Source organism: Eublepharis macularius, chromosome 7, assembly GCF_028583425.1.
Source record: "Eublepharis macularius isolate TG4126 chromosome 7, MPM_Emac_v1.0, whole genome shotgun sequence".
Taxonomy (NCBI): Eukaryota; Metazoa; Chordata; class Lepidosauria; order Squamata; family Eublepharidae; genus Eublepharis; species Eublepharis macularius.
In genome coordinates, this window is record NC_072796.1 from 136257941 (window position 1) to 136285512 (window position 27572).

Sequence of the window (27572 nt, forward strand, 5' to 3'; positions counted from 1 at the left end):
AAAGGACTGCATTCTACACCTGTGTTCTGAATTAAGATCACTTAAGATGTTTTTGTCTGCAGCATTTTACTATAGGCTAGACACCAACATATGCACATAAGCTAGATAAACAAAGTTTACCTTCTCAGCTACAAGTCTAAGTTGCCTAGCCAAGTAGTCAAAACTGCTATGGATGAACACAGCTACACATTTGTTGGGTTTTCAGTATTGCACACTTTGAAACAAACATGCTAACTGTAACCCACAAAAGACTCACCATAAACTGGAGTTTTTCCAGGCAGAATGACTACCACAAGCTGCAACCCAGCATAGGTGTTCTTCAGGTGTCTGAACATTGGCTCCACACTGTCTGCTCCCTGGGCATATTTACAGAAGCAAGGCTGACCCTGGATGGGCATTCCTGCATCTCTTGATATCTTCCTCAGTTGTTCCGTGAAGGACCTAACAAACAAAAACAAGAATCGTGTTTAAGAGACTAAAACTTGTGCTTTGCATTTAATTAAACCGACACAGAATTCCTGATTCCGTGGCTATCCTATTTCGGTTATGAAGGCTCCTCCCAAAACACATATAAGTCTATTCAATAGCTAAATACTTTCAACTTAGATTTTTCCTTCATTTAAAGAGCTATAGTGTTGAATGCCTACAGCAACCTCTTCAAAGGCAGAGAAGAATCCAACCAAAACTTCAATTTCCAAAATAAGCACACAAACATAAAATGGATTTCGTGGTTCAAAAACGCCCTGATATTAGACATATTCCTTCTGCTCATTATTAACAGCCACTTGAGTCCAACTCTCTGCAAACTGAACTTCCAGCATGTCCCACCCACCCCGCAATTGTGATTCCTGAGAATCATAGACCCTCAGTCACAGCCTGAAAAGTAGAAAAGGGGGAAATGGTGAAAACTGATCCCCCAGCCCTCCCCGGGGCAGGTGCTCTTCCTTGAGGACAGGCTTGGGTTCAAACACCTATCAATAGTAGACTGGAGGCGCTTTTGAGTAATAATGTTTATTTAGAGGAGAATATATAATTGTAGAAGAGGAGGAAGGAGGCAGGGGTCCAATCCCCAAGAAGTTAATAGGCTGCTAAGTATACAATCCGATGCATACAGCCTTAAAAGCCATCCTTAATGAAATCAGTAGGATTTGCTTCCAAATGTAGACGCGCGGGAGAGGGCTGTAAATTTCACAAGCACACATTTCACAATAGCTAATGACAAGCAGACAAAGACATGGCACAAACACTGCATTATATGTAAAATATGCGATTCTTCTGTTAAGTTGTCATCATCAACTTGGGCAGTACATAATTCTGCTACTTGAAAACTCATAGCAATGCTGAAAGTTCTCTCATGCACAGTAATGTTGCAAATAGTGACGTGTGGCGGCAAATTTTCCAATGCTGTATTTTTCCCATAGAAAAAGTTCTAGTTCACATATGTAAATACAGCTGTACCATCTATAGCTGCCAAGGCTGTCGTGCTGCAAATCAATCATGTTAGATGGGATGTGAGATATGAAACACGGGGGAAAAATCCGGTGCTTGTACACGGGTCAGGCTTTACTTAACCAAGATTATTTAAACATTTTCTGGAATTTTTTCCAACTCAATTTCCCTCTGAAAACCCTCATCACTGGTTATAAACTGTAAGAAAAAAATTCAAAAATCATGTGCATTAATTTTAAAAATAGCGCGCTTACTTGAGATGGACTTCAGTGCACTGGCGCTGTGGAGCGAAGCAAGCGATTGCCCAGACCTTTATTTCAATTCCAGTGTGAAACTGTTTGTTTCGCATGTCCCAAACCCCTTGAACCGGTGTAGCTATTGCTTTGTTCTAGAAACAGAAAGGGGGAAAGCAGCAAATGTTTTACCGTAGGTAAGGGGACTTTGCACTGCTTTCATATGGAAGTACTTTACTTAAAAAGAAATTAACTTGCAGAACTCACTGCTGTAACATGTGGCGATGATCAGTAAAGGAGAAATACATGGAGGACATGGTCCATCAACAAGCTATAAAACACAGCAACTAAAAGAATCCTCTGTGTTCAGAGGCAGACTTGCTGAATAACAAAGCTGGACAGCAGCAGAAGGGCAAAGGTTTTGGCTTCCACCTCCTGCTTGAAGCACCTGGCTGGCCACCATATGAAGCAAGTTGCTGGACTAGATGGGCCATCACAGCCTGATCCAGGGTGTCCGCTTTTACGTTTTCTTTACAGATGACTTTAAAATGCCTTGGTAGCCTAATAACTAGTGAGACAATTTAATAAATAAAGTCGTCCGTGTTTTATAATTTCATCAAGACATCACGTTTCAGGCTAGGAGTAAATGGGTTGCAGAGAGGAGAATCAAACCTGAACTCTGTCTAGAATTCTACTGCACACAATCTCTGCATTCAGAAGGAATGACTGGACAACAACAACATAACTCCTTCCTAGTAGACATTCAGTAGTCAACACCAGTGGATGATACAAATCAAGAGGGTCCTTTGTCCCTCTTTGCATTAGACCTAGTGGTAGGAGACGAATTGGATGGATTAATGCTTAACAGAGGAAGTTATAATGTATTTTCAGGACTGAAACTGCCTTGGATGCCTTGATGGATGACTTCCACTAGGAGCAGTACAGGCAGTGGTGTCACAGATTCTCCTGGACCTCTTGGCTGCTTTTGATAAAACTCCTCCTTGACTGGCCTGCTGGGATGACAACTAGGGGGAACCACCAGGGAGGGTGGCTTTGTTCCTATCTGGCTCACAGTTCTACAAGGTCAGGTGGGGAGAGGAATGCCGCTCAGCCCCATTTCACATCTAAAGGAAACTGAAGATGGAGGTTGCTCAAGGAGCTGGAGTGACGTGTCATCAATCCGCAGAGAACATCCAAGTCAACTTCCCCTTTATATCAAAATCAAGGGAGACTCTGGGATATCCTGAACAAGTCTTTGAAGAAAGTGATGAGCTTGGGGAAAGCAAATAAACAGAATTCCAACAAGACCAAGGAACTGTCGACTGGTGAAATAGCTGACCGAAGATCAGAGCTTGGGGGCACTACTGAATCGGACTCTACAGACGGATGCTCCAAACACCTTCAATCAAAACTGACTCTCTCATTTAGGCACTTCCTGGAAAAGTAGACCCCGGGTAGTCCATGCTCTCTGAACACCTAATTTAGAGAAGAGTCTTCACAAAATAGAATTCCTTCAGAACGCAGCTCTGAGACTTGTGACTGACAAAGACAAAAAGCAACACAACTCCACAAAAGATCTTCACAGTCTATCAATTTATTTTGAGGCATAAATTTGAAGTTATGGGCTTTTACAAAGATATCTTTAACGGCCAAGGCAATTTGGACCAGGATATCACAAATACTTGCTGTTCCCAAACAAACCTGCCCCATTAAAAAAAAAAATTAGAGGCCCTGCTTTGTATGCCTCCTCTTTCACAGGTGAGTGGCAGTCTACCGGCAACAGGAATTTTCTACTGTAGTAGCCTGTCTGTGCAATCCTCTTCCAACATCCATTTGCCTAATGCTTACCTTCAGATTGTAGACAATTTTTTTTTTAATTTACCCATGCTTTTACTGGAGGCTAACCAAGCCAGCCTAAGCAGTGACACCATTCTAAGTCAACAGAAGTCAATGGAATACGTTTATAGGAGCGTAACTCTGTTTAGAATTCAAGTATATGACTGGTTGTACTGCTTTTTACTGATTTTAACTAATCTCTAGTTTGCCGCTTTGGCTGTAGATTTTGAATTTGCTTATTTTATTGTCGGTATTATATTTTTAAAATTGTTTTGTAAGTTGCCTTTAAAAAAATGTGTGGGTACTAAGTATTATTCCATATCCTCACAACAACAGGGAAGAAGCAGCTGCTACCTTATTCATTTAAGAACATCAAGAAGAAAAAATGAGACATCTTTACAGCCCCTGCAGGATCTCTGCTCACGTACCCTGCCTCCATAGAGGATTGAAGGAGGCTGTAAGACCCGACCTGTCACGTCAGTCATTTCATCTTTGACCATTATTCCAAATTCACGAACAAAAGGGTCAGTATTGAAACTTGCACTTCGCATCTAGAAACAAAAACAGAAACAAAAAAAGTGATGACAAAGTTTTCATGACTTAATTTTAAAAACTCAAATACAGTATTTGTTTGTTGAGAATGAAATGGGGAAGTGAAGAATGACCCAGGAACCATTCAGCCTATCCTGTCTCTTCCTTTCTTTTCATAACCCCCTGTCCTCTCTAAAACATTCACAAATTACTTGAAAGGACAAATCTTGGACGGTTATGCAGAATTATGCATGCCAGACACGCATCATTGATTTTAAAAGCCAAAATTGAAGGTTTTTTCACACACAGGAAAACTCTAGCCATACTTCCCTATGAGAAAGGACTCACCAGTTTGCTAATCTCTTCTTGACGGTCAGGTGCTGATCGGGCAGTTGCCCTTATCATAGTAGAAGTTTGATTGTCTGTCAGCTTCTTTATACACCTCTGTCCTGCCACTATGTTGCATACCTAAAGCAAAGCAATGTACAAATTATAATGTTAAGGCTGCTCAAAGTATATAGTACTCAGTTTGGTTCAGCACTGACATGTGGACTGTTTCCTATGATAATAATAACATTCGATTTATATACCGCCCTTCAGGACAACTTAATGCCCACTCAGAGCAGTTGACAAAGCATGTTATTATTACCCTACAACAATCACCCTGTGAGGTGGGTGGGGCTGAGAAAGCTCCAGAGAACTGTGACTCGCCCAAGGTCACCCAGCTGGCTTCAAGCGGAGGAGCGGGGAATCAAACCCGGCTCTCCAGATTAGAGTCCTGTGCTCTTAACCACTACACCAAACTGGCTCCTTATAAGGCATAAGAGATCTGTGCGTTCCCCTTCTCCTCCCACAGTGGGCAAACACAGGCACCACAGCAGCCCACCGGTGAACAGAAGGCTGGGGCAAGCCACCCATCTCCTATCCAGACCTTCTGAAAACACCTGGCTGGGACAAGAGAGATCCAGAAACAGAGCGGAATTGCTTTATAGCACTTCAGGAAGTAGCATCCCTTTTCCCCTACCATGGAACAAAACAGCACCAGGGAGCAACGACCCAAGCCTGCTGGCCAATGGGAAGCAACATACGTGCCTTTGACAAGCGTATCAGAGAGGAGGGATAACCCATCTTGACAGAAGAGGCTACTTACCTCCAGAGGAAGGTATGTGTGTTTCTGCTCCTGTCCAACTTGTAAACATGGAAGATGAGGGTAGCGCAAAACCAACTTGTGCCGATCCTTAAAATATTGAGCTACAGTGCATTCAACTGTCTGTCCACTCTCCTGCTGAAGTGGGAATCTACAGACAATCAAGTACAGGGGAGGGGGAGAATTCAATTACTTAATACTTTCACAGTTCTCTCACCATTATATCAAGAGTACTATTTATTTTAAAAATACTTAAATGCGCTATAGAAATTGCAAGTATGTTCACGGGGTCCTGAAAATCTGCTATCCAAACGATCGTACCGATGATCAACTCTACACTACATTTATTTGGTTGGACTGCAGAGGTCTTTGAGGTTTTGTTTTTGCTAAAAGGCGATGATAAATAATTTGCCCAGGCAGTCTTAGCTACAACTCCGCCCTGTGCTATGTAGCTGCCATCACACAAGGCCACAGAACTTTGCCAACAAAGCAGACCAGGCTAGATTTGCTGCCGTTCCTTGGATCACCCCCACAGCAAACTCCTCATGCAGTAGGTATGGGAAGTGCATGACTGACACAGGCGGCACTCACACAGCACAATAAAGAAATGGTCTGTCTGCCTCTCTAGTGCAGAGTGAGATTCAAGACGGCCTGGTTTGAATCAAGTTCTCATTTGTCATGATGTCTCAATACAGGCACCTGGGAAAATTTCCCTCCCTCAAACAAGAATTCTAAGACTCTGTTTAATCCCAGTTTAGAAGTCCAATCTGGTGGAAGGGGCGGGGGGGGGGAAGCAAATTTCAATTTATCCAGGCACCTGCATTCAGACATGACAGCAGATCAGAGCTTGATTTATGGCTCCCCAAATATGGAACCCTTTAATCATGTTTTATATATGATGGAAAGAAAGCGCACAAGTCCCCCTGATTCTCCTTGCACTTTTTTCTTCTTTTATAGCCATTTCTTCATAGATCCAAAAGCTTATCACAGACCAACTTGTCCTTGTTCACTCTAATCTTCTTTGATTCATGAGATCCTATGCTTGGGAGATGTGAGCACCCCCAGCCAATTCTCTCCATGAGGCTCAAGCCAATTTTCTATCTTAGAGTGACCTGCTACAACGTTACCCGATTCTAATAGGTGCCATAAGAAGTCAATTTCTCAACATTAAAAAAGTATTATTTCTGACATTTAGAAGCTAGAGGCTTATGTCTTCCCCCTAAAACAGGAAGACGCACTTCATAACCATAACGCCCAGCACGGATTGCCTTACGCTTTTCCAGTTTCCCAAAAGAGACTTTCTATCCCTCTTCAAAAAATAAACATTACTAACTTCTTGAGACAATGTTTCCTACTGCACAAGGTAAGGAGAAAGCTAAACCTTCACCAATCACTTACTAAACATTTGAAGAAAGAGCTTACGTGGGTTTTCATCAACTAGAGGAAACAAAATCAAATCAGCATGATGGGCTCCAAAACTTTTTACTTTTTAAAAAGTACTTTTTAAAAAGTACTTTTTTAAAAAGTATTTTTCCCTGACACCAGAAGAAACTAACTGGGAGCTGTGACCCACCTGAACTGCCTTGATAAGTTCTTTATCTGGTCATACGCAAGTACATGAGAAACAAAGTGGCAACTTATGAGGAAGAGAGAAAGTACAACGTAACTCTGAGAAAAATAAAAAAAACCAAAATATTACGTTTGGTGACTTGCTGGTCGTCGTGTAACGTTGCATACTCTGTATTTTCTCTTCATTTGCCCACAATGAGTGATCTCCACCTTCAAACCTAGTAATTCACAAACATGAGTGATCAATGCCCTTTTCATCCCAGTTAAACCAGATTCTCAAAATTCAGCTGCTGCGGCAATTCTCTCTTAGCGGCAGTCACTTCTCCTTAACATTGTGAAGAGAACAGGCTAGATGTGAGAGCAGCTTGCTCAGGAGGCTCGGCCCCACTTCCCCCTTCCTCCCAGGTGCAGTGAGGAAGAGGAATCTGGCAATACCCCCGTGACGGACAGGAGAAGATTCCACCCTCTGTCATCCCTGGGTAGAGTTGACTGGCAATACCCCCGTGACGGACAGGAGAAGATTCCACCCTCTGTCATCCCTGGGTAGAGTTGACTGGCAATACCCCCGTGACGGACAGGAGAAGATTCCACCCTCTGTCTTCCCTGGGTAGAGTTGACTGGCAATACCCCCATGACGGACAGGAGAAGATTCCACCCTCTGTCATCCCTGGGTAGAGTTGACTGGCAATACCCCCGTGACGGACAGGAGAAGATTCCACCCTCTGTCATCCCTGGGTAGAGTTGACTGGCAATACCCCCGTGACGGACAGGAGAAGATTCCACCCTCTGTCATCCCTGGGTAGAGTTGACTGGCAATACCCCCGTGACGGGCAGGAGAAGATTCCACCCTCTGTCCTCCTTGGTTGCAGTCGCCCAATCACATTCACAAGGAATGGAATCCTAAAGTGGAGAGCTGAACTATCGACCACCAACAGAAGAAACACGGTTGGTGTTTTGGAGGGAACAAGGTTACAAGAAGAGGCTGGATGAATATTTGTCAGAGATGCTTTAGGCTTATCATGCACTGGGCAGGGGGTTGGACTGGATGGTCTGTATGGCCCCTTCCAACTCTATGATCCTATGATTCTACTAGGTTTCCTGGATTCGGCAGGGGAGTCCAGAAGGGTCTACGTTTATTGACTTTGACAGGCAGGAGTCAGGGTCCTGCTCTCCATTAAAGAACAGTTTAAAAGTGCCAAGTGGTCTGATCATTGTGGTCACATTACACACTACTAAATCATGCGGCAGTGTGCCTCTGAAGGATAACGCTCCTCCCAGACCCAGCGCTGTGTCGCCCAGCTGGCTGAATTGGGAGGAAGTTACAATTCACTTCACCACTAAAATAAACCCGTTTTCTTAGTTGTGTTTATCAAGCACACTGTGTGGTTCCTTCAAGCCTATCATCCCCTCATAACAGGCCATGGATGGCACCCCTGAGTCCTGACACTGCCATTTTTAAGGACTAGAAGACTAAGTGGTTCCAAGGGGCTCAATGATAAAAATAAAAGTTAAAAGTAATCAGCCATCCTGATAGGTTGTAAATGGTATGTAAAGAAAAAAACCGCTACCAAGTGAAAGGCCTGCATCAGGGGTTATGACCTCCCACCCACCCCCCTCCCCAGGATTGAAAAATATGACTGGCGAAATATTTTTACAGGTAGTTTAAAGGAGGACGACGTCTATGCCAGGGAATTATCAAGAGAAAAGGCTGGGGGACAATGATCCATCAACATCCCCTGGTTTTATTGCATCAAGAAGCATCATATGCCTATACAAGAGGCTTTTGCTCTCAACTTGAGTTCTTAAATTAGTATCATACCCATATATTATCAGGTATAGTCTTCATCTAGTACATCACAGTTCATGAACTGTATTTTAATCAGAGCATGGCTTATCATCATGACATCCAAATGATGACTGTTCAACCAACTGGTTTGTGGGAGGGTGCTAATTTTAACCTGGTCTGTTAACAGCTGTTGACACAAACCTTAGTTTCTCATTATGTCCGCTAATAGAAACCTTTAGCTTGTTCAAAAGCACCGCCCCCAGCCAGCCTCTTGTATGCAGATCTGCCTGCACAGGGCAGCAGAAAAATGTGGTCACTTGTGCAGCATTCTGCTCTCCACGGGATTTTCTCAGGACTCGCTCCCTCCTCCTCCTCTCCATGCCCCCACCTCCTCTACTGATGACTTGCCAAGTAGGACTGTGCTTTTTCAGTTTGTACCATGGCTTAGTAGCATAGTAGTTAAGTGCTTGGGTTGCAAATCTGCACTCTGCTGGTTTGCCTCCCACTCCTGACATGAGCTCTGCAGGTGGCCTTGGGGAAGCCACTCCTTGTCTCAGCCCAGCTCCCCAGCTGCATTGTGGGGATAACAGTAACACTGACTTTGTTCACCGCTCTGAGTGGGGCACTAATCTGTCCAGAAGGGAGGTATATAAGCACACTGTTATTATTAATCACATGCCTTTGTTCAGCTTTTCACCATAAACACAAAAAACTGCTAAGTCAAAACCAGTGCACAACTCATCTACTGCCATACCTTCCTCCCCATAACACTCATAAGCTCCAAAGTACATTATATCTCAGTACAGAGCTGAGATACAATATAAAAACTGAGTGATTAACCAGGCCATGCCCAAGAGTTTTTTCTAAAAAAAATTATTTAATTTCTGACAGAAAACAAGATTAGGGAATCTGACAAATGAGAAAAGAGGTGGCTACAAAGCTCTGTTCTGTTTCAGCATAAAACCAGTTTATGGAATGCAATAAAATGACTTAGACAGAAAGGGGGGGAGGTGGCTACTGTCAGGTTCAGAATGCTTTCTTTAATGTTATAACCAAAGGGACTCCATTTTAATTCTTTTAGTATTCTGAGTGCTTTATTCACAGGTGCCAAGACATTCCCTAGCAGCTATCTCACAGAAGAGGAATGTTTTGACTACAGCTTTGCCAGCCTTGGGAAACTTTCACTTTCTCAGCCTCAAGCGGATTGTTTTGAGAACTATGGGGGGAGGTTGGGCCTGCTGGGGTTTGATACTCTGTACCTTGTTCTGTGCCTATCATTCGTAACAATACACGTGTACCAGTCCAGATATTGCATCTGGGCCAGTGGACTATAATGGTTGCTTTTTTCAGTAAATCTTTTGAAAACAACGGACTCTTGTCTGATTGCAGAAGGTAGTCTGGATACAACTATTATTTAGCCACAGATCTGACAGCTACATGGAGAAGAAGGCTTGTCTTGCCCTAGACTTGCCTGTTCATTCCGCATTCATTTATTGTGGCTGACCAATAGTGAACTGGCTGCATGCACAGCGATGCTTGGCCAGCATGCAAGAGAGCTTGAGAGAACCTCAAGGGTCCTGCTTGGAGACGGAAAAGGAGGCAAAGAGCAAACACCGCCATTTACTGTGATAGCTAAATAAAGCCACAGACACAACTGCCTTGAGGGAATAAGGAGATTAATATACCTGGGAACTAGAAAGGGACTTGAGCTAACAAGAGTTTTCATGGCCTTGGAACATCAAGAACATTTTGCAACGTGCACGGATTTATTTTTAAAAATTAACAAGGAAACTGCATTAAGAGTTTTGTTCCAAGAAATTTTATGAATAAATATTAACAACATAATGGCCCTATTAAACAGGAACTGATGTATGTAGATAAAAATTTAAGAGGAGTTAATCACTAAATAACGATGCAATGCAAATGCCTGGTCACAAATGTTTTAGAACAAAAACCTGCAACTGTGCTTTGCAAGAATAAGGAAATAAGGACTGGGATAAAACAGCACTTACGAAAGCTCATTGGTTATTAGAAACATCAGAGAAATTCAAATCCATTTGTAATGTATCATTAAAATACAGTTTGACTGCAAAAAGTTTGACCTCATTATAGACCTGGTTTTAACTCTGAATTACAGGGAAGGTGCTACAGGATGTGATGGCCAACCTTGGAAGTAATTCTATAGTGCTTAGTAACTTCATGAAAAGTCCCAGGTGTCAATGGGAATGGTGCGTCAAATCTTTTGGTCTTGGTTACAGTGGGAAAGGATATGAGGCTTTCTGGAGCCACAGGTATGTCTTGGTGGATCATTTATCTCACTCAGAGCAGGATCAACGTAACCAAAGAAAGCTTTTTGGACAAGAGCCAAGGCCCATTTTCCCAACTTCAAGCAAATGGGGGACCTGAGTTGGCTGGTTGTTCCAGTTTTCTCTGGCCTACACACAGCAAACAAAGGTGGCAACGTCAAGATGGAGCTGACTGCCAACTGTGGAAGACTGCAACATGGTTTTGTATGATCCACAGACCACTCAGCAAGGTGGATAAAGAAAGTGTTAATTTGCTTTTAAATTTTTAAATAGGGTTTGTTAAAAGTTTCAGCTATATTAAGAGTGGGTTTTGTTTTGTTTGTTTGTTTTTTACTTTTAAATAGATCTGAAATAATGTATATAAAGTCTTCAAGCTGAATTTATCCTCTTGGGAGTCAGTGTGGTGTCGTGCAGTGATTGAATTGTCAAACTAGAATCTAGGAGAACCAGGTTCAAATCTGTACTCTGCGATGCAAGTTTGCTTGGGTGATTTGCACTTAACTTGCTTCCTTAACTTATCTTTTAGGATGGCTGTTGTGCAGAAAAAGGGGGAGGGGTAGAATGAAAGAGAAATGTAGGAGAATGAAGGCATGAACGATGAATAAGTAAATAAATAAAAACAGCTGATCAAAACCCATTTGTCATAAATCAGTTTTCTAAAACTCTAAAATTTTGTTCCACACCAAGTCTTGTTCAAGTTTCTTTCAACTTGCCTTTAATTTCTTTGGTAAACTTAACCCTTTGGGAATCCGTCAGAGGTTTCTGTTGTTCTTCAATACTTTTGAAATCCAGAACTTCACATACAAACTCGATTACTGGCTGTGCCTTATAAAATGCTGTTGCAGATACTAAAATCGAAAAGGAAAAATACAGGCAATTAATCAAAAGAAACAGACTTTAAGGGAGTAAGAATATTCTCAGAAATTTCACTTAAACTGCATTTCATTGATCAATTTAAACACAACATAAATGATATGGATGTAAAAATAACACAAAGCATACCGTCGATGTTAAGCATCATTTTCCACAGTGAAGGCCTGACTGACTGGTGGAATCCAAACCATACTTCTCTGCCCCCACCCAATGGATTTGAACACCCTTCGGAGGCAGTAAAAAAGGACCGGCCCACAGGAGTATACCTGTAATATAAACCAGACAACAGAAAAAGATTACAGCAACACTATTCCAGGGTTAACCCCTGATCCAACACCCTTGTAGCGTAGCAGGAAAAATATGGGTCAATATCCAGCATAGGCCTCCTCATTCTCACAATCTCTGAGACACAGACCAGTATTATCAATAGCTAGAACAGGCAGCATGGTTGCAGAAAGAAAGGCATGGCAAATCAAGGGCTGCAGGAGTGCTTGACAAGCAAGGCGAAGGGAAGAATGGAGATGACAACTGGTCATGCAAGGCACACACTGGCCAGCTCCCAAATAGGTGTACTTTGTGTCCTGATTCCAATCCCTATCAGTGCTTTACTACATTTTAACAGATGTGCATGTAAAGCTATTTGTCCCATTCATGTAAACACATGGACACCTGTCCCATAGGATCACTGGTACTCATACGGAAATTTCGATCAAGTCGGCCATCAGCATATGGCATTCTTAAACTTGTTGTATTTTCAAATGAACCTGAGATTTTTAGGAATCCATATCAACTGTGCAATTCATCTGTGACCTCAGAAACTCAGTCGTAGGCTGGAGTGACTTTGCACAGGACTGCGCGGTAAACAAATGTGTCTATGTGTGTGCAAAAAATGTACTACACTGGCAAACTGTAGAACTCGTTGAGGCAACTGTAGAACAGGCAACAGAAGTCTTTTTTTTTTAGGGCCGCAGAATGCCCTAAAGACATATAGAGGGGCATTTCCCTTACCTCATGGAAGGCAGGTGCCTCATTACTACATCCAGTGCCTGAATTGTTTCAAAAGGAACACTTGGAAGACGACCAGAAAGAGCATCATGTAAAGCCTGCAGACTCACACAGGACATCCACTTTATTGCCACTTTGAATATTCTGTCCTTCCCTTCCCCTGGCAAGGTGACCTCCAATTCCACCTGCAACATTATGAAAGCACAACCAGATGATTCTTTCCGTTTAAACATGCATGTTGCCCACAGGACTCCTCTCGACACAGCGAACGAGCACACAAAATGGACACAGAAGTAATAAAGTGGTCCACAGCACTTCTCAACAGAATCATCCCCTTCACCGTCATTTCTCTCTTCATAAAGGACTTCTCATAATTAGATCCTGCCCGCCGCGCTTTCAGAGAAGCATAAGGTTTTGGCAATGTCCATTTAACAAGCCGATGAGACTGAACAGGGCTCCAATGCACTGACTTCAGATAAACACGGTAAACGCCAAGCCGTGCTATTTCGTAAGGATTTCAAGAGCTGTGCCGGGAGTCTCCTTGGGAATCCCAGTAACTGCTTCCAAATTTAATTATGGCTACACAGCACTTATTCAATGTCAATGACGGCAAAGAATCTGCACAGTTCTCTGGAAGCAGTATGATAAAAAGCGAAGGGGGGAGGAAGGAGAACCTGAGCACCTTTGAGGTAAGGCAGGTGATGTTCAGGATCCTTCTAACACAGACACAGTCCAGATGAATTGGAACCGAAGAAGCTGTAAGGGACTATTTAAAGCACATTCACTGTAAGGGCAAACTGTTCCAACCTTCTACAGAAGATGGAGATCCACTATGGCACCTCAACATTTTTTTTCAAGGCAATTCTACAGTTCCAAGTCCCAAACTGAACTTTCCCACAGTGAAGTTCAGAGCTAGTCGGGCATAGCTGCTTATCTGTCAGGGATCAAAGACTCGGGACTCTTATCTCACTACAGATGCTAATTTCTGCTCCGATCAAGCTGCATCGTACCTTTACATCCTGATGCCCTCCATTGAAACAACCCACCCACCTTTGGCCGAGATATAAAGGTTCAGGGATCTCCATTCCTACTCATGTCTGAAGAAGGGAGCTCTGACTCTCGAAAGTTTATGCTCTGAAAATCTTGTTGGCCTCTAAGGCGCTACTGGACTCAAATCCTGCTGTTCTACTGCAGACCAACACAGTTGCCGACTTAAACGCTCAGGGATCAGTCATACTCCATCCCCAAGCAACACTACTTTGCTAGTGCGATGAGCAGAACAGATTTGTGTTTCTGTTTATACACTTCTAGATACCAGACCATTTTATATTGCCAGAATACAGCTTCTACTGAAAACACTTTGCAAATAATCACTAAAGTGTAGGGCTTCTATAAGTCATCTACCCCAACATCAACCAGACAAAATGTCACATAACCAAAGAACAAATCTTAAACAGACCAATCTAGTGGTACAATTTGGTAGTCATTCTTCCAATGCCTACCCAATTGGCCCTTAAAACTCTTTACTTGGTAATATTTTTGATGGAAACCTTCCTGGAAATATTTCAAACCATATAAGCCACACTGGCTCCCAGTCATGGAACAAGGAACTGTTGTACTTGCTACAAAGGAATGCCAGTCTCCTACTTGGACCTTAAATCAATATCTAGTCACAAAAGCAATCCAAACTTGGAAAGACAGCAGTTTTGGCCAAACATGAAATCAGTTTCTTATATCTAAAAGATGGTATCACAGTTCAAGTGGGCATCATGCTAATTCCTCCATTATAATAACAACAACAACAACAACCGATTTATATACCACCCTTCAGGACAACTTAATGCCCACTCAGAGCGGTGTTATTATTATCCCTGCAACAGACACCCTGGGAGGAGGGTGGGGCTGAGAGAGCTCCGAGAGAGCTGTGACTGACCCAATACTTACTTTGTCCCTCCCTATTGGAAGTGGCATAGCTGTGTAGAGGTTTTTTCTTCCATCAAACACTGGTTTGCGATCCCCAAAAATCTGTGCTTTAAAGTGCTGGACCATATGTTCAACTATTTCTCTGAAAAAAAGATAATTATGTTAACAAAATAGCTCACGTTGATTGAAGAGCTGAGAACAATTCACTGTTGTTAATGTCCAGCTATAAACAAAAAGCAAAACATTTAATAGTGAGGAGAGACCCCTCCCCTCCCTCAAGAGACCAGGTTACATGCAATGGTTCTGTTCCACTGAGTTTTCCACCGGCATCAGGAGCTCTCTATGGGCTCTACCACCACTGAAACCAAGTTGTTAGATACAACCCATTATAATGTATGTATACAGCAGAGTGTTCAAAGCATCCCACAGCATTATCTCACATGAAGCTGCCCGGTATTGAATCAGACTCTTAGTCCATCGAAGTCAGTATTGTCTACTCAGACTGGCAGTGGCTCTCCTGGGTCTCAGGCAGAGGTCTTTCACATCACCTGCTGCCAGGCCCTTTAACTGGAAATGCTGTGTATTTTTTTTTCAATTCCAGCAATTCATGTTACAGAAAAAAGTAAAATATATGGTAGTCTGCACGTATTCTTACACAGTATGATTTGTGAACAGCCATCTGAAGTCTCTACATTTCCTCCAGATGGAACCCAGTTGCCTTTCTTCTTGATCTGTAAGTTTTCCATGAACAGGCAATCTCTTACCTGTTGCTACATACAGTTTCTCCGAAGTCCTTTAATACCACCACCAGACAAATTAGTTTACTTCCCCCTGCCCAGCAGGGTAACCTCACCTCTCCATTTAAGAGGTCTGGTAACAAAATACGCACCACCACCAGTAAGCAAGTTCAGTACTGGATGAAGTAGATGAACTGTAGTGAGCTACATTCCAATGACTGATCCAAATCTGAGAGCTTTCTTGACAAATACAGTTCCATTAACTACAAGGAAATTTTTAGGTTGGTGTAAGATTTGGAGAAACTAAAACTGGAGGCTACTCCTAAGAAGTATTACCTGATGCTTCTGGTTTGTTGTTTCATCCGATGATCATCAACAGCCCCCACGGACCCCGAATGGCTGTATACGGGACTGTGCAATGTGCACTGCAGATGAATCTGTGAATTGTTCCTGTTTTTTATGCTATCCATTTTAGTTGATGTCTTTTAAACTAATGTGATCTGCTCTGAGCCTGCCACATACTAGCTATTCAATGAGGAATCATTCCGGCCAGAACTATTGGAAACACTCCCATTTTTTTAAAAAGGTTCAAAGGAAGAAAAGGAAAGAGTGGCACATACCTGTTAACTCTTCTAGGGCACTTCTCTGGCTTTATATCCAATTCATAATGGTAGATGTCTATTTTGGGAATGTCCATTTCAAAAAAATTGGCTTGTAGTTTGATTGTTCTCCCTGAAGTTCCAAAATCAGGTCGAGGAGGAGGCTTAAATGCATATGCCTGTATTGGAGGTGGCAGTGGTGGGGGAGTTGCAAGTACTGGGTGGGAAGAAAAGAACAAACAATGCAGGTCAGTAAATATACTTATTTGCCGCTTAGACCTTTTCTTCTTGATGAACGGATCCAGTTTATCATAAAACTTGGTACTATCTCTTTTGTTGTCAATAGCAAAGTAACCTATACACTGGACTAGAATATAAAATCAAAATCACTTTTTGTTCTCGTTAATGTTGCAAATATAACAAGAACAAATATCATTTAAACAAGAGTACCTGCCCTTAAAGCCAGATTATAAACAAGCAATAATTTTAGGGTCTACAATGAAAGCCTGTATGACAAATTAACCAGATTAACAGTATGATCCCTAAACCGCAAAAATGGGTAATGTTTCTCCCCAAGCCACAAAAATGGGTAACATTAGTCAGATTGTTAAGTAACTGGGACTAACAGACTGTGTAAGAACTCAGATACAATTTGTAGATCACATGCAATTATTGTTTTGCCGAATTGCTTTTTCACCACGTAAAATATATACAATAAGTGTAAAGTCAAGCTACCTGCTGAAAATAAAAACGTATCATTTGTAGGGCGAGACTGGGGCGTGGCGCTTAACAGTTCTATTTTATTTTTTACTACACAGTGCACATACTTTGAACCAACCGTGAATACTTAACAGCAAACCATGATTTGCCTACATGAACAATCCTGGGAAATCCTTACACTCATAAATTTCCTGCTCATCCATGAGCAGCCAGCTAATTAGAGGTTTACGAATGCCCCTGTTTAGGCTCTCTAAATTTGTTAACAGAGGAAACTGCAGATCTCAAGTAATTGAAGACCATAAAAATAGTAGTATGCAAGTTAATCCAAGCTGGCCCAGCAGATGGAGCCTTTTAGGGATATACAGGATTAGAGACCAGGGTTGGACCCTAGTACCTATGATGGCTAGCCCTGATCCAACAGTATTTGGCCCTTAACAACAACAAAATAATGTGCTGCACTTATATGCTTAGGCTAATTTTAAAAGAATGTATTGTCCCCATATTTCTTTATTTGCATCATGTTGTAAATTTTACTGCAATGGCCAGTGATTCACGTTTAAGAGTTAGTAAGTATAGGTTGTATATCTTTATGCTCGTATTTAATTTTAGCCAGTATTTTTTTTAAAAAAAAAATAGGAATTCTAACAGCTTGGAACTATCACCTTATGACAATTATTCTAACAGAACAAGTATGCTTTCTTCGCATACTCTTTCCCTTAACCACTTTCTTTCCAGTGCTAAATTGTTTTCATATCTCAACGGAGGGAACATTCACTAGAACGCTTAAGTGAATTCATTTTATATATGAAAACCCTCACTAATTAATAAAGATGCAACTTCCCTTGTAAGAGAGAAATGGACTATCTGTAGCTTATATGGGCTGAGGAGCTTAACTAGCTCTCTGCAGGAACATATCGCAGGATATGCCCTATACTTCCGTTTAACTACAATTCCCAAGAACGGCCATTACTGTTGGTGGTCCCGTTGCAGAACTCCTGATCATTTCAGAAGTTTACATTTCACAAAATATGAAACTATTACAGTAGCACAACTGATAAGCTTTCCAATATTTATTATGGAATAAATGGTTTCAAACATCAGAAAGTCAGCGCAGAAGTGATCAGTGTTCAGCTGAGAGATAAATTCTATGACACCCGATTATAACTAACAAGTTCTTCAGCACATGTTCTTAACAACCTGCCTACCCCTAAAATGGCTTTACATTCATCTTATGTAGTATAGAAGCTAAGAGACTAGGCTACAAATCAGAAAATCCCTGACTGAGCCTGCAATTAATTCAGTAAGACAAGAATCCAACAGTACCTTAAAGATCAACAATATTTTCCAGGTATACGTCTTTCAGAAGTCAAGCTCCCTTGTATATGATGAAGAGAGCTTGACTGTCAAATGCTCATACCCTGGGAAATCTCATTGGTCTCTAAAGTGCTACAGGACTCAAATCTTGCTCTTCTTCTGTAAATTGACAGGGCTACCCACCTAAAACTATCAACAGGACAAGTCATTCTCCCTCAGACTCAGCCTCCACCCCAGATATAGTCACAAGATAAAGTGAAGCATTTCGAACTCCTGAAAGCACTACATAAACGATATAAAGTACTCAATCAATGATCCACCTAGTCCAAAAATTTCATTTCACGCACTGGTCCAGGGAAGCCCACAAGCAAGGCCTGGTGACGTCTCCCCAGCACCTGATGATCAGTAAAGAATATTGGGCGCGTGAAAGCGAACCCGAGCATAGGATCATGCCCCAGACTTCTAAAGCACTTCCCTATAGCCGTCTTATCTTTTCTCAGAGTGAGGAAGATGAGGAATTAATACCTGTGCCTCCCGTGTTGAGGGAGCTTTAAGTACTCAAGATTCCCTCTTGGCCTGGTTTACTCTTTGTGCATGGGGACATTTATGAGGAATGATGTTAAGGTCAAATTCTGCTAGGGTCGCAACAGTAGTCCCCTATGCTAATTCCTGCTCTCCAACAAGTACCTTCTACAAAGACAGAAACAGAGGAGAAGAGGGTTGTGTTTCTAATACTCCAGCCTGTTTCTGAACATTGTCCACTTAGTTATTTCTGCACCTGTATCACCCAAACACCAACTATAAACATTACTTCTGCATACATTTTCATTTCCCAAACTAAACACACTGCATTTTAATATGTATTTTTAGACTAGCAATGTCTGCCAATACTTATTTTATATAGCTTGAGCTTCACAGAGCCCAGCACACTAGAAACATTCCTTATCTAGGACTGAACATTTCATGTCCTTTCCCTATCTTCACCTATCAGCTCCAAACAGAAGAGAATTAAGGAGCTGTAGCCCCATGATATTCTACAAAGTAATTTAAAAACTAAAACTTCTGAACTCTTTTTAATTACATATCCAACTTCATGCCGTTCAAGTGTTTTTTTAATTACATATACCATTACTTTCAGAATTATCTAAAATGTCTCTCTAAGAAATTCTACAAATGACAACGTCTGGAACAAGTTCAATAAAACTGGACTGACATTTCATGTTTTACTTTTGAAAAGTGATTTCAACTGCTTCGTCTAAGCATACACCTTTACTCTACAGTACACACACCACCAACTAGGATGTCTGGAATCAGAGGGCCAACGCTCTAAGACGGAAGGGCGAATGACTACTCCAGCAAGAGTATGAAGTGAGAAGGAACACAATGATAACAACTGCAGATTAGGATTCGAGAGCAGTAGCTCCATAAAGACCAGAAAGATTTCCTGGGTAAAAGCTTTTGAGAGCATTTTTTTTTGAGATGTGTCAGATATCTGATGAAAGGAGCTCTGACTGTCGAAAGCTTATTCCCCGGAACTCTTGTTGGTCTTTCAGGTACACCTAGACTCGAATCTTGCTCTTCTACAGCAGACCAACACAGTTCCCCACCTGAAACTGAAGATTTAAGAAACCTTTAAAATACCATGTAACATCACACTACTATGCTATACTTTTCCATGAGTAAGTGTAAGGATCTGTGTGACCTGTGAACACCAAGCATAATACGATGCTGATTCAAGAGCCAAAGACTGGTGCATAGTATTTATTTATGCAAATAGCAATAACGTAGGGCAATTTTAGAATTATTTTGAATGGTCTTATATACTAGCGCATTACTTATTAGATGTCTCCTCCTATTGATTGCACTGGCGTATCCTACGTAATCCATCTTGAGTCTCTGTCAGAAAGGCAAACTATAAGTAAATAAATAAAACATGAAACAGTTAATGCTAACTTAATGTGTCCATAACTCTTTTAACTAAGAACCCCTGAACTAGGCTCCAAGTGAGCACTGAAGGGGCAGAAATGGCTATTACCACAAGACCTCACTGTACCTGAAAAGCCATTCCTTAAGGTCAGGTGACCTTCTGAATAAGTATAGGTACAAAGGGCTGGAACTGGAAGGAAAGAAAACACAAAAACCTCCAAGAGGCATATGAAAATTCAAAGAACATAAGTACAGAAGAATAGGAAACACACTGTAGAAACAGTATATAAATTGAAATATCTAGGAAAAGTAATTGAAGATAATCAAACAGATGAATAAAGGCAACAATTCAGCGCCAATTTATGCCTGTTCTGCTACACAGAAGACCAGTGTTTGCTGCCCTCTTTCAGGCAGGACTTCCTTGTGTTTGGAAGCCTTGCGACTGACATCAACATTAATAAGTGCAATGCGGCCTACCACTGCCCCCCTGGCCCTCTTCAGATGTTCGTCTGCAGCACATTCACTGAACACACCTAGAGTGAGATCTTGCCTACTGGTCTAGAGGAGGCCAAGCAGGTACCCTTGCCTGGACATAAGAGCATGAGAAGAGCTCTGGCAGATCAGACCATCTAGGCTGGCATCCTGTTTCACACAACAGTCAACCAGTTGCCCTGGAGGTCCGACAAAAGGGGCATAGAAGCAGAGACCTTCCCTTGATGTTGTCTCCTAGCACTGGTTTGCTGTCTCTGGATATGGAGGCTCCCTTCAGTCACCATGGCTTGTAGCTATTGATGGACTTATTTTCTATTAATCGGTCTAACCCCCTTTTAAAGCTGCCAACACTTGTGGCCATCAATTCCTCTACTGGCAGTGAATCCCACAATTTTCCAACATCCATCAGCTCAGAATGGGAGGGGCTTTAGAGCATATAGCTCCTCCTCCTTCCATGAACTCCCACCCCACATTGCAAGGTGCAAGTAGTTGAGTATCCTCCTCAACCAACCTGGCTGAGCACATACCATTTTGTTCAGGCCCTGTAAGGTCTCCTCAGACAAATCCCTTCCCTTGCAAAACATCCCTTACTTTGCATAAGGCAGCACCTATTTTAAAGCCTCCACTGTTGTGGCAGCTGCCCAAGATGATGTTCACCTCTTCCACTGCCCAAAGTAGCTGCCAGTCAGGCATGGGCAAATCCCCAGGACCAAAACAGACCATGAAAGTAGCTGCAAGTTTCACAAAGCAAAACAACAAGGGTAATGAGTGTCTAATGGAAAAAATACAGAAGTGTAATGCTCTTTTAATACAAAGGACCTTGAGTAAAAGTAAGTAAAATAAATAAAAGCGCAGAGAATGAAACAGACCAGGTGTAAATGGAGGCACCAGTCAAGAGAAGGGTTCTTGGCTAGCAAGATAGCCCAAGGCAATTAACACCACAAAAAGAAGTGATGCTGGTGCTATAAGAGATTTTAATGGTTATATTAAAAAGTTAGAATACAGCACTGTTTAGGAAACATTTGTAGTGTGTGTATATATATATATATATACATATATATACATATATACATATATATACACACATATATATACACACATATACACACATATACATATACATATATACATATATATATACATATATATACATATATACATATGTATATATACATATATACATATACATATATATACACATATACATATACATATACATATATACACACACACACACATATACATATACATATATACATACATATATATATATACATACATACATACATGCATACATACATACATACATACACACACACACATACACACACACACATATATATACACATACATATACACATACACATACATATATACACATATATATACACACACATACACATACACATACATACATACACACACATATACATATACATATACATATATACATACATATACATATACATATACATATACATACACACACACACACACACACACACACACACACACACACACACACACATATATGAGAACCCTGATGTAACCCACCCTGCAGGGACGTATGACCAGCCTGAGACAAAATACCTTGTGGTTCAGTTTCAGAGACACATCAGATGTTCTAAATAGGTATATTTATGATAAGCAGCAAGTTTTGAAAAGCTGGAATTGTAACCCAATAAATTATTGGTCAAAAAGGAATTTGCATGTGATGGGAGAAATTTGTAGTTATGCAACTAGTGAGGTAGACTGCTTAAAGATGCTCCTCCCTGGACAGCAGCCAGGAATTATTAAGCGGCAGTACTGGTTAAGATGAGAGAGAAGGGAGAGATGTCATCATCTAGGGAGATATGAAAAAGGGTTACAGCATGCAAATCTGTAACAATTAGTTTGGACAATTCAATCGCCAGGGAAGAGAAGTTTGTATCTGAACTTACTGAACCAATCAAATTGCTCATGTTGCTAAACAGATTTTAACAGAGGTGTTCGTCTGAATATTCTGCAGAATATTCTGCAGACTATTATAATCTGGTTCTGCCCCGCGTGCGTGTGCGCGCGCGCATGTGTGTATTTACTTACTTAAAAATGTGGAACCGAACCAGATTCAGTTTGCAAGGAAAAGAGGGGATTGAAGTTGCCAAGTTTGAGTCCCATATTTTAGCCCAGGGTTTTGTAGAAGATAGTGCAATGTTACACAACAGCCAGCAATAAATCTTGTGTTGTTGTACCCTGCCAATCCTTGCTTCAACTTTTGGCTTCATTAACTAACCTTTTAAAATACTCAAAGAACTTCTGTGTTAAGGATAACCTCTCCCAGAAAGCCAAACACACAGATGAAACAGTTTTGAATGTAAAACTTAAGTAATTAACATGACATCTTTAGCAATGTCGAACTACCCAGTAGGAACCTATCTACACCACCAGACAGTACCCAACAGCCTAGTCTTTATAGTCCCTGTCCCTTACCCAGGGATATCTCTGAACTATTATGATGCAGCCCCATAATGAGTAGAAAGCTCTCCTGAATGATTCAGTTTTGCAGAAAGCAAAGACAGTAGGAGCTTTCCTGACCACCTCAGACAGGCCATTCCACAAGGTGGGAGCTACCACAGAGAAAGCGCATGTAATGGGCAGTTGTTGAGTTAGCTTAACTGCAGAAGGCCCTGTTCAGATGAGCAAAGCTGCCTTGAGAGAACATACGGAGAGAGACAGTTTTGCAGATACGAGAGGCCTAGGTCAGGAAGGGCTTTGAATGTAATAGTCTAATCTTGACTTGAATCAGATAACCGATAGGTAGCCAATGGAATGACTGCAGAATGGGAGTGACATGCATGCTCTGTCAACATCAACAGAAAATGAAGTTAAGAGCCTGTGGATTCTTCAAGGTAATGCTTAGTATATAACTCATATACTTAGTATATAATGTATTTACTATTTCACAATTCTAGGCATCACAAGCACATCTAAGATGAAGTGAGGTAATGTGGATTAATAACAGAGATGGGCACGAACCAGAAAAAAACTGAACGTTCGTCACATTTCACGAACCACGAACTTGCCCCAGTTCACAAACTGGTTCATTTTGGTTCGTGAAAATGTCACCTCCAGGCCAGCAAATCACCACTTCCGGGTCAGCAGAAGGTCTGCAGGAAGTCCATCCCTGTTGCCTAGGAAACTGATGGATCGGCGCCAGGCTGTCTGCAGTGATGAACTGAGAAACGAACCAAACCAACCAGCCTAAAGTTCATGGTGGTTCATCAGAAATGGGATCTGACAAACCGCTGGTTCACGAACCACAAACCAGCCTGGGTCATCACAAATTTTGGTTCGTATTTCGGTTCGTGCCCATCTCTAGTTGGTAACTCATTGCTTGTGTCAGCAGACAAGAAGCCAACAGCCTCAGGTCTGGTTCTTCAGCCAGAATCATGTTAGAAGAGGATCAAGCAATGCTGTCCTGTCTAGTCCATATTCCATTCCCCCCACCCAGCCTGCCTACTTTAAAGCAACTAGCCTGCTGCCCTGACTCTCCCCCAGCCCTGAAAGGTTTACAAGCTGTCCTGCAGTGCATAAAATAAACAGAAGATACCTAGATTTTAGAAATCAACTATCTACACAACCTAATCTGCCTTGAAAACTGCAAGTTAGTGTGCCAGTAGAAAAGAGATGACCAAAGGAGACTAGATAATATTTATTTAAATCAATTATCATTTAGGTTTATAAAGCATCAGTCTACAATCTACCATGGTAGATAGGGCAAAAGTATTTTTTAAAAATTATAAAACTTCACTGTTTTTAGACTGCAAATCAAGGGAAGATCACATCACCAAACAATTCTCTATTTTTAAAATCCTGCCCATAAAAATTACCATATTAGTGAGAAGGCAATTCTAGAAGTCTTCTCTCCCTGCCATCCAATTTTCTATACGCTGGGCATTTTTTTTTCATGTGAAAGAGCAATTAATCATATGATTCCATCTACTACATACACATGCTTACCAGTATTTATTACTGGTAATATTATAATTTTATTATTATAAAATGGGTCATGTTTTAAATTTGTTTAAATATTCTGTTCTTGATTTTAAAAGAATGATTACTAAGCTTGAAGACAATCTGGAAGAACCAGGTCTGCATCCCTACTCTGTCATGGAAGCTTACTGGGTGATCTTGGGCGAGTCACACAAGGTTGTTGTGAGGATAAAAAGGAGAACAACAACATATGCTGCTCTAGGCCCCTGGTGGGAAGAAATGCCAAGGTATAAATGAAACAAATTCAGCTGTGTTTTCACTGCATTCTAGGTGGATTTGAAGCTGTATTAATTCCATCAGTAAATCTTTAAGTTCCACTTGTGATTCAAAAGATTTGTGGCCCCATACGGACACTGGTTGTCTATATAATTTCAAAAGAAAAAGTTAAGAGGTTTTAGCAAGATTGCCACTGATTACAGTTGCAACAATGGCAGAAAAAAAAAATACAGGCGTAGAAACAGGCTTAGCTCTGCTGCCCCTTCAAAATTTAAGGAGGAGAAAAACGGCTGGAAAATGGCCTCCATAATGACACCCTAGGAATTTCCCCATGTGCCTATCTATGGTCTTTAGCATAGAGATTAGGGAAAAAATCCATAAAACATCCCCTGGAAATGATGTCACACCTTCACCAAACTCTACACTGCCAAGGCACCACCCTCAAAGTCTTCCAGCATTTACTGAGGCAGGTAGCGGAAACACTACCTGGAAGACAACTATGGCCACAAACTGCTTCCAAGCAATCTCCAATACCTTAATTGGTCCATACTATATCACTTCTAGAAGTCTGATGCTGCCAGGGAATCAGCTTTATATTTAAAAGGTGCCCCTTTTGAACTGGCTGGCAGCACTTAGCTGTTTCACTGTTCACTGAAGAGATCTGAAGAGATACCTAGCACATTTCTCCCTAGTAGCAGGAAGTGGTGCCCCCTTGGTGCTAAATGCATGTCTTGGATGTGACTGTGGGCAGCAACTGTCTGGTACCCCCAGCAGGTCCATGAAAGTGGCATCACTCAAGCTGACATTAGTGCTCAATGCACTGCCTCTGAACTGGCAGTTGCCCACTCAGTGCCAAAGGGGAGAATACGCCATAGCTACCCTTCTCTGGGACATCTGCCTACTTTGCACTGGACATGGAAATTTCATATTCCTACACAACCAAGAGGAAAGTGTCATTGTCAAGGGGTGATCCCCAAGCAGATTAACCTAGAAGTTTCCAATCTTGACCACTTCTTATTTCACACATAACATACAGAAAGCAGAAGTTCTGCTCTTCCAAAATGTATAGGAAGAAGTCGTAATACTGGCACTTAACAGCGCAACCACTTTTTTTTTTTTACTCAGAGATTATGCATATACAAAGAACTCAAAGAAAACTGATGAATTTAGAAAGAGGTGGGCATTCATAATTTTTAATAACAAATACAGATGAACCAATAAGAAAAATTGCAAATATTTAAACCAGGAGTGACAAAGAAATAAATTACCCTCCTAGCTAAAGTTCTCTAAGAACAATGTGAAGTTCAGTCTTGAGGGCTAAAATGAATCCCAGAAAGAGAACTTACCCATATCTCAAACACCTGCCACAGCAAACCTTCCCCGGTATAGTAGCTTGACACTATATGGAGGTAAATTGTCAGGCATGAACAGAATGCCTCATCTTAAGTAATTATTTGCTGATATACTAAGGCATAGGAATGTGATGTTGCAAATGGTATCTTAATTAAAACTAATATGAAAAGTTTTATTTTATGTTACATATGAAGTAAAAATCCTATTTTGAAACAGGACTCTCATAATATAATTCAGATAACAAGTAGAAGTGTGTCTTTTTTGTTTAGGAATTACTTATTTGTTTAGGAATTAAACTCACAGCATGTGAACTATATAAGAAACCAATTTTGAACAGATTTCTTTTTAATCTTCCTGAAGGAAATCACACACAATACTCCGAGCATCTGCAGCAAGTGCATAAATTAAACTTGCTTCCACATTACATTTGTAATTACACAAAACCAAGAACACACAAGTAAACATATGTTTTGCTGGATTTCAACCCAGCCATTACTTCCGAAATATTTCACTGGTTTAGCAGAAGACAGATGGCTTTTTACAATGATTTCATAGAAGTTAAACGAGTGGCTGTGTGTTGCTCCTAAAGAAATACAGGTAGTGTTAAAAAAAACAGTTTGAATCATACATAATTTCTGCTGTAGAATTATATGCATCTCAAAAGTTTGTGTTCACAGGCTAGCTGTAACTCATTCAATGCAGAAGCGTATCACATGCCATATTTTGAATCCTGTCTACTGTAAAGCACATCCAGAATAATGCAGTGCCTTTAAGTTATTGAATTCCTCCTGTAGGAATTATATTTGGGCCTTCAACCAGACTCTTTACTATATTTAACATGGTCTGTAATGATACTGCCACATTAGTGAAAAATGAGCAAGCATAATACATTAGGCTATAAAGCATTTAGGACAGCAACTCCTGTACCAGATAAATGGAGCTAATGCTGTCCTTCCTAACTTAGGACCCATGCACCTGAACATCATCAACATGCAGCCCAAATGGACCTCAGCAGCCATACCTGATGAAGGCAACTAGGAAGTGTTTGGGCAGCTAGTAAATTCACAGCACTAAGCTTCCACACTATCAGCAAAGCAGTTTTTAATGTCACTAGACAATTTCCCATGTATGAATTCTAGGATGCACAACTGTTTCAGCTTATGCCACCTATGAAGTGCAGGTAGCAACCTATGCCTCTTCATTTTGGAAATTAAGCCGAGTGACACACACTTAAATACCGACGTAATTTATATAAGACATGTTCAGGTATCCTATCAGAATTGTACCTCTTCTGTACAGTTCAATCCTAAGGCTATGTAGCCAAGTTACCTCAAGTAATATCTAAACAGGGTAACAATGCACACCAAGTTATCTTCCGTAACACTCAATCAGATATCCCCCACTAAACACATAGGCTTTGCAAGCTATATCCACCACCCCCACCACCCCACACACACAGTTTTTACTGTCCTGCTTAGTGCAAAGAACAGTGAGCTTGATCCTACAGCTATTTCCAATAATTATC

General features: G+C 41.1%; 1 protein-coding gene across 1 annotated transcript in view; it reads right to left on the reverse strand.

Annotated features, from left to right (window-relative positions):
- Positions 1–27572, reverse strand: part of AGO2 (argonaute RISC catalytic component 2) — a 44211-nt gene that overhangs the window by 11915 nt on the left and 4724 nt on the right. Inside the window, exons 2-12 of the mRNA XM_054984710.1 lie at positions 16016–16211; positions 14680–14800; positions 12739–12920; positions 11860–11996; positions 11571–11705; positions 6896–6983; positions 5200–5347; positions 4398–4517; positions 3947–4069; positions 1704–1837; positions 257–441 (exon numbers count right to left, since the gene is read on the reverse strand). Coding sequence (XP_054840685.1) covers positions 257–441; positions 1704–1837; positions 3947–4069; positions 4398–4517; positions 5200–5347; positions 6896–6983; positions 11571–11705; positions 11860–11996; positions 12739–12920; positions 14680–14800; positions 16016–16211 — 1569 coding nt within the window. The remainder of the gene's footprint in view (positions 1–256; positions 442–1703; positions 1838–3946; positions 4070–4397; positions 4518–5199; positions 5348–6895; positions 6984–11570; positions 11706–11859; positions 11997–12738; positions 12921–14679; positions 14801–16015; positions 16212–27572) is intronic.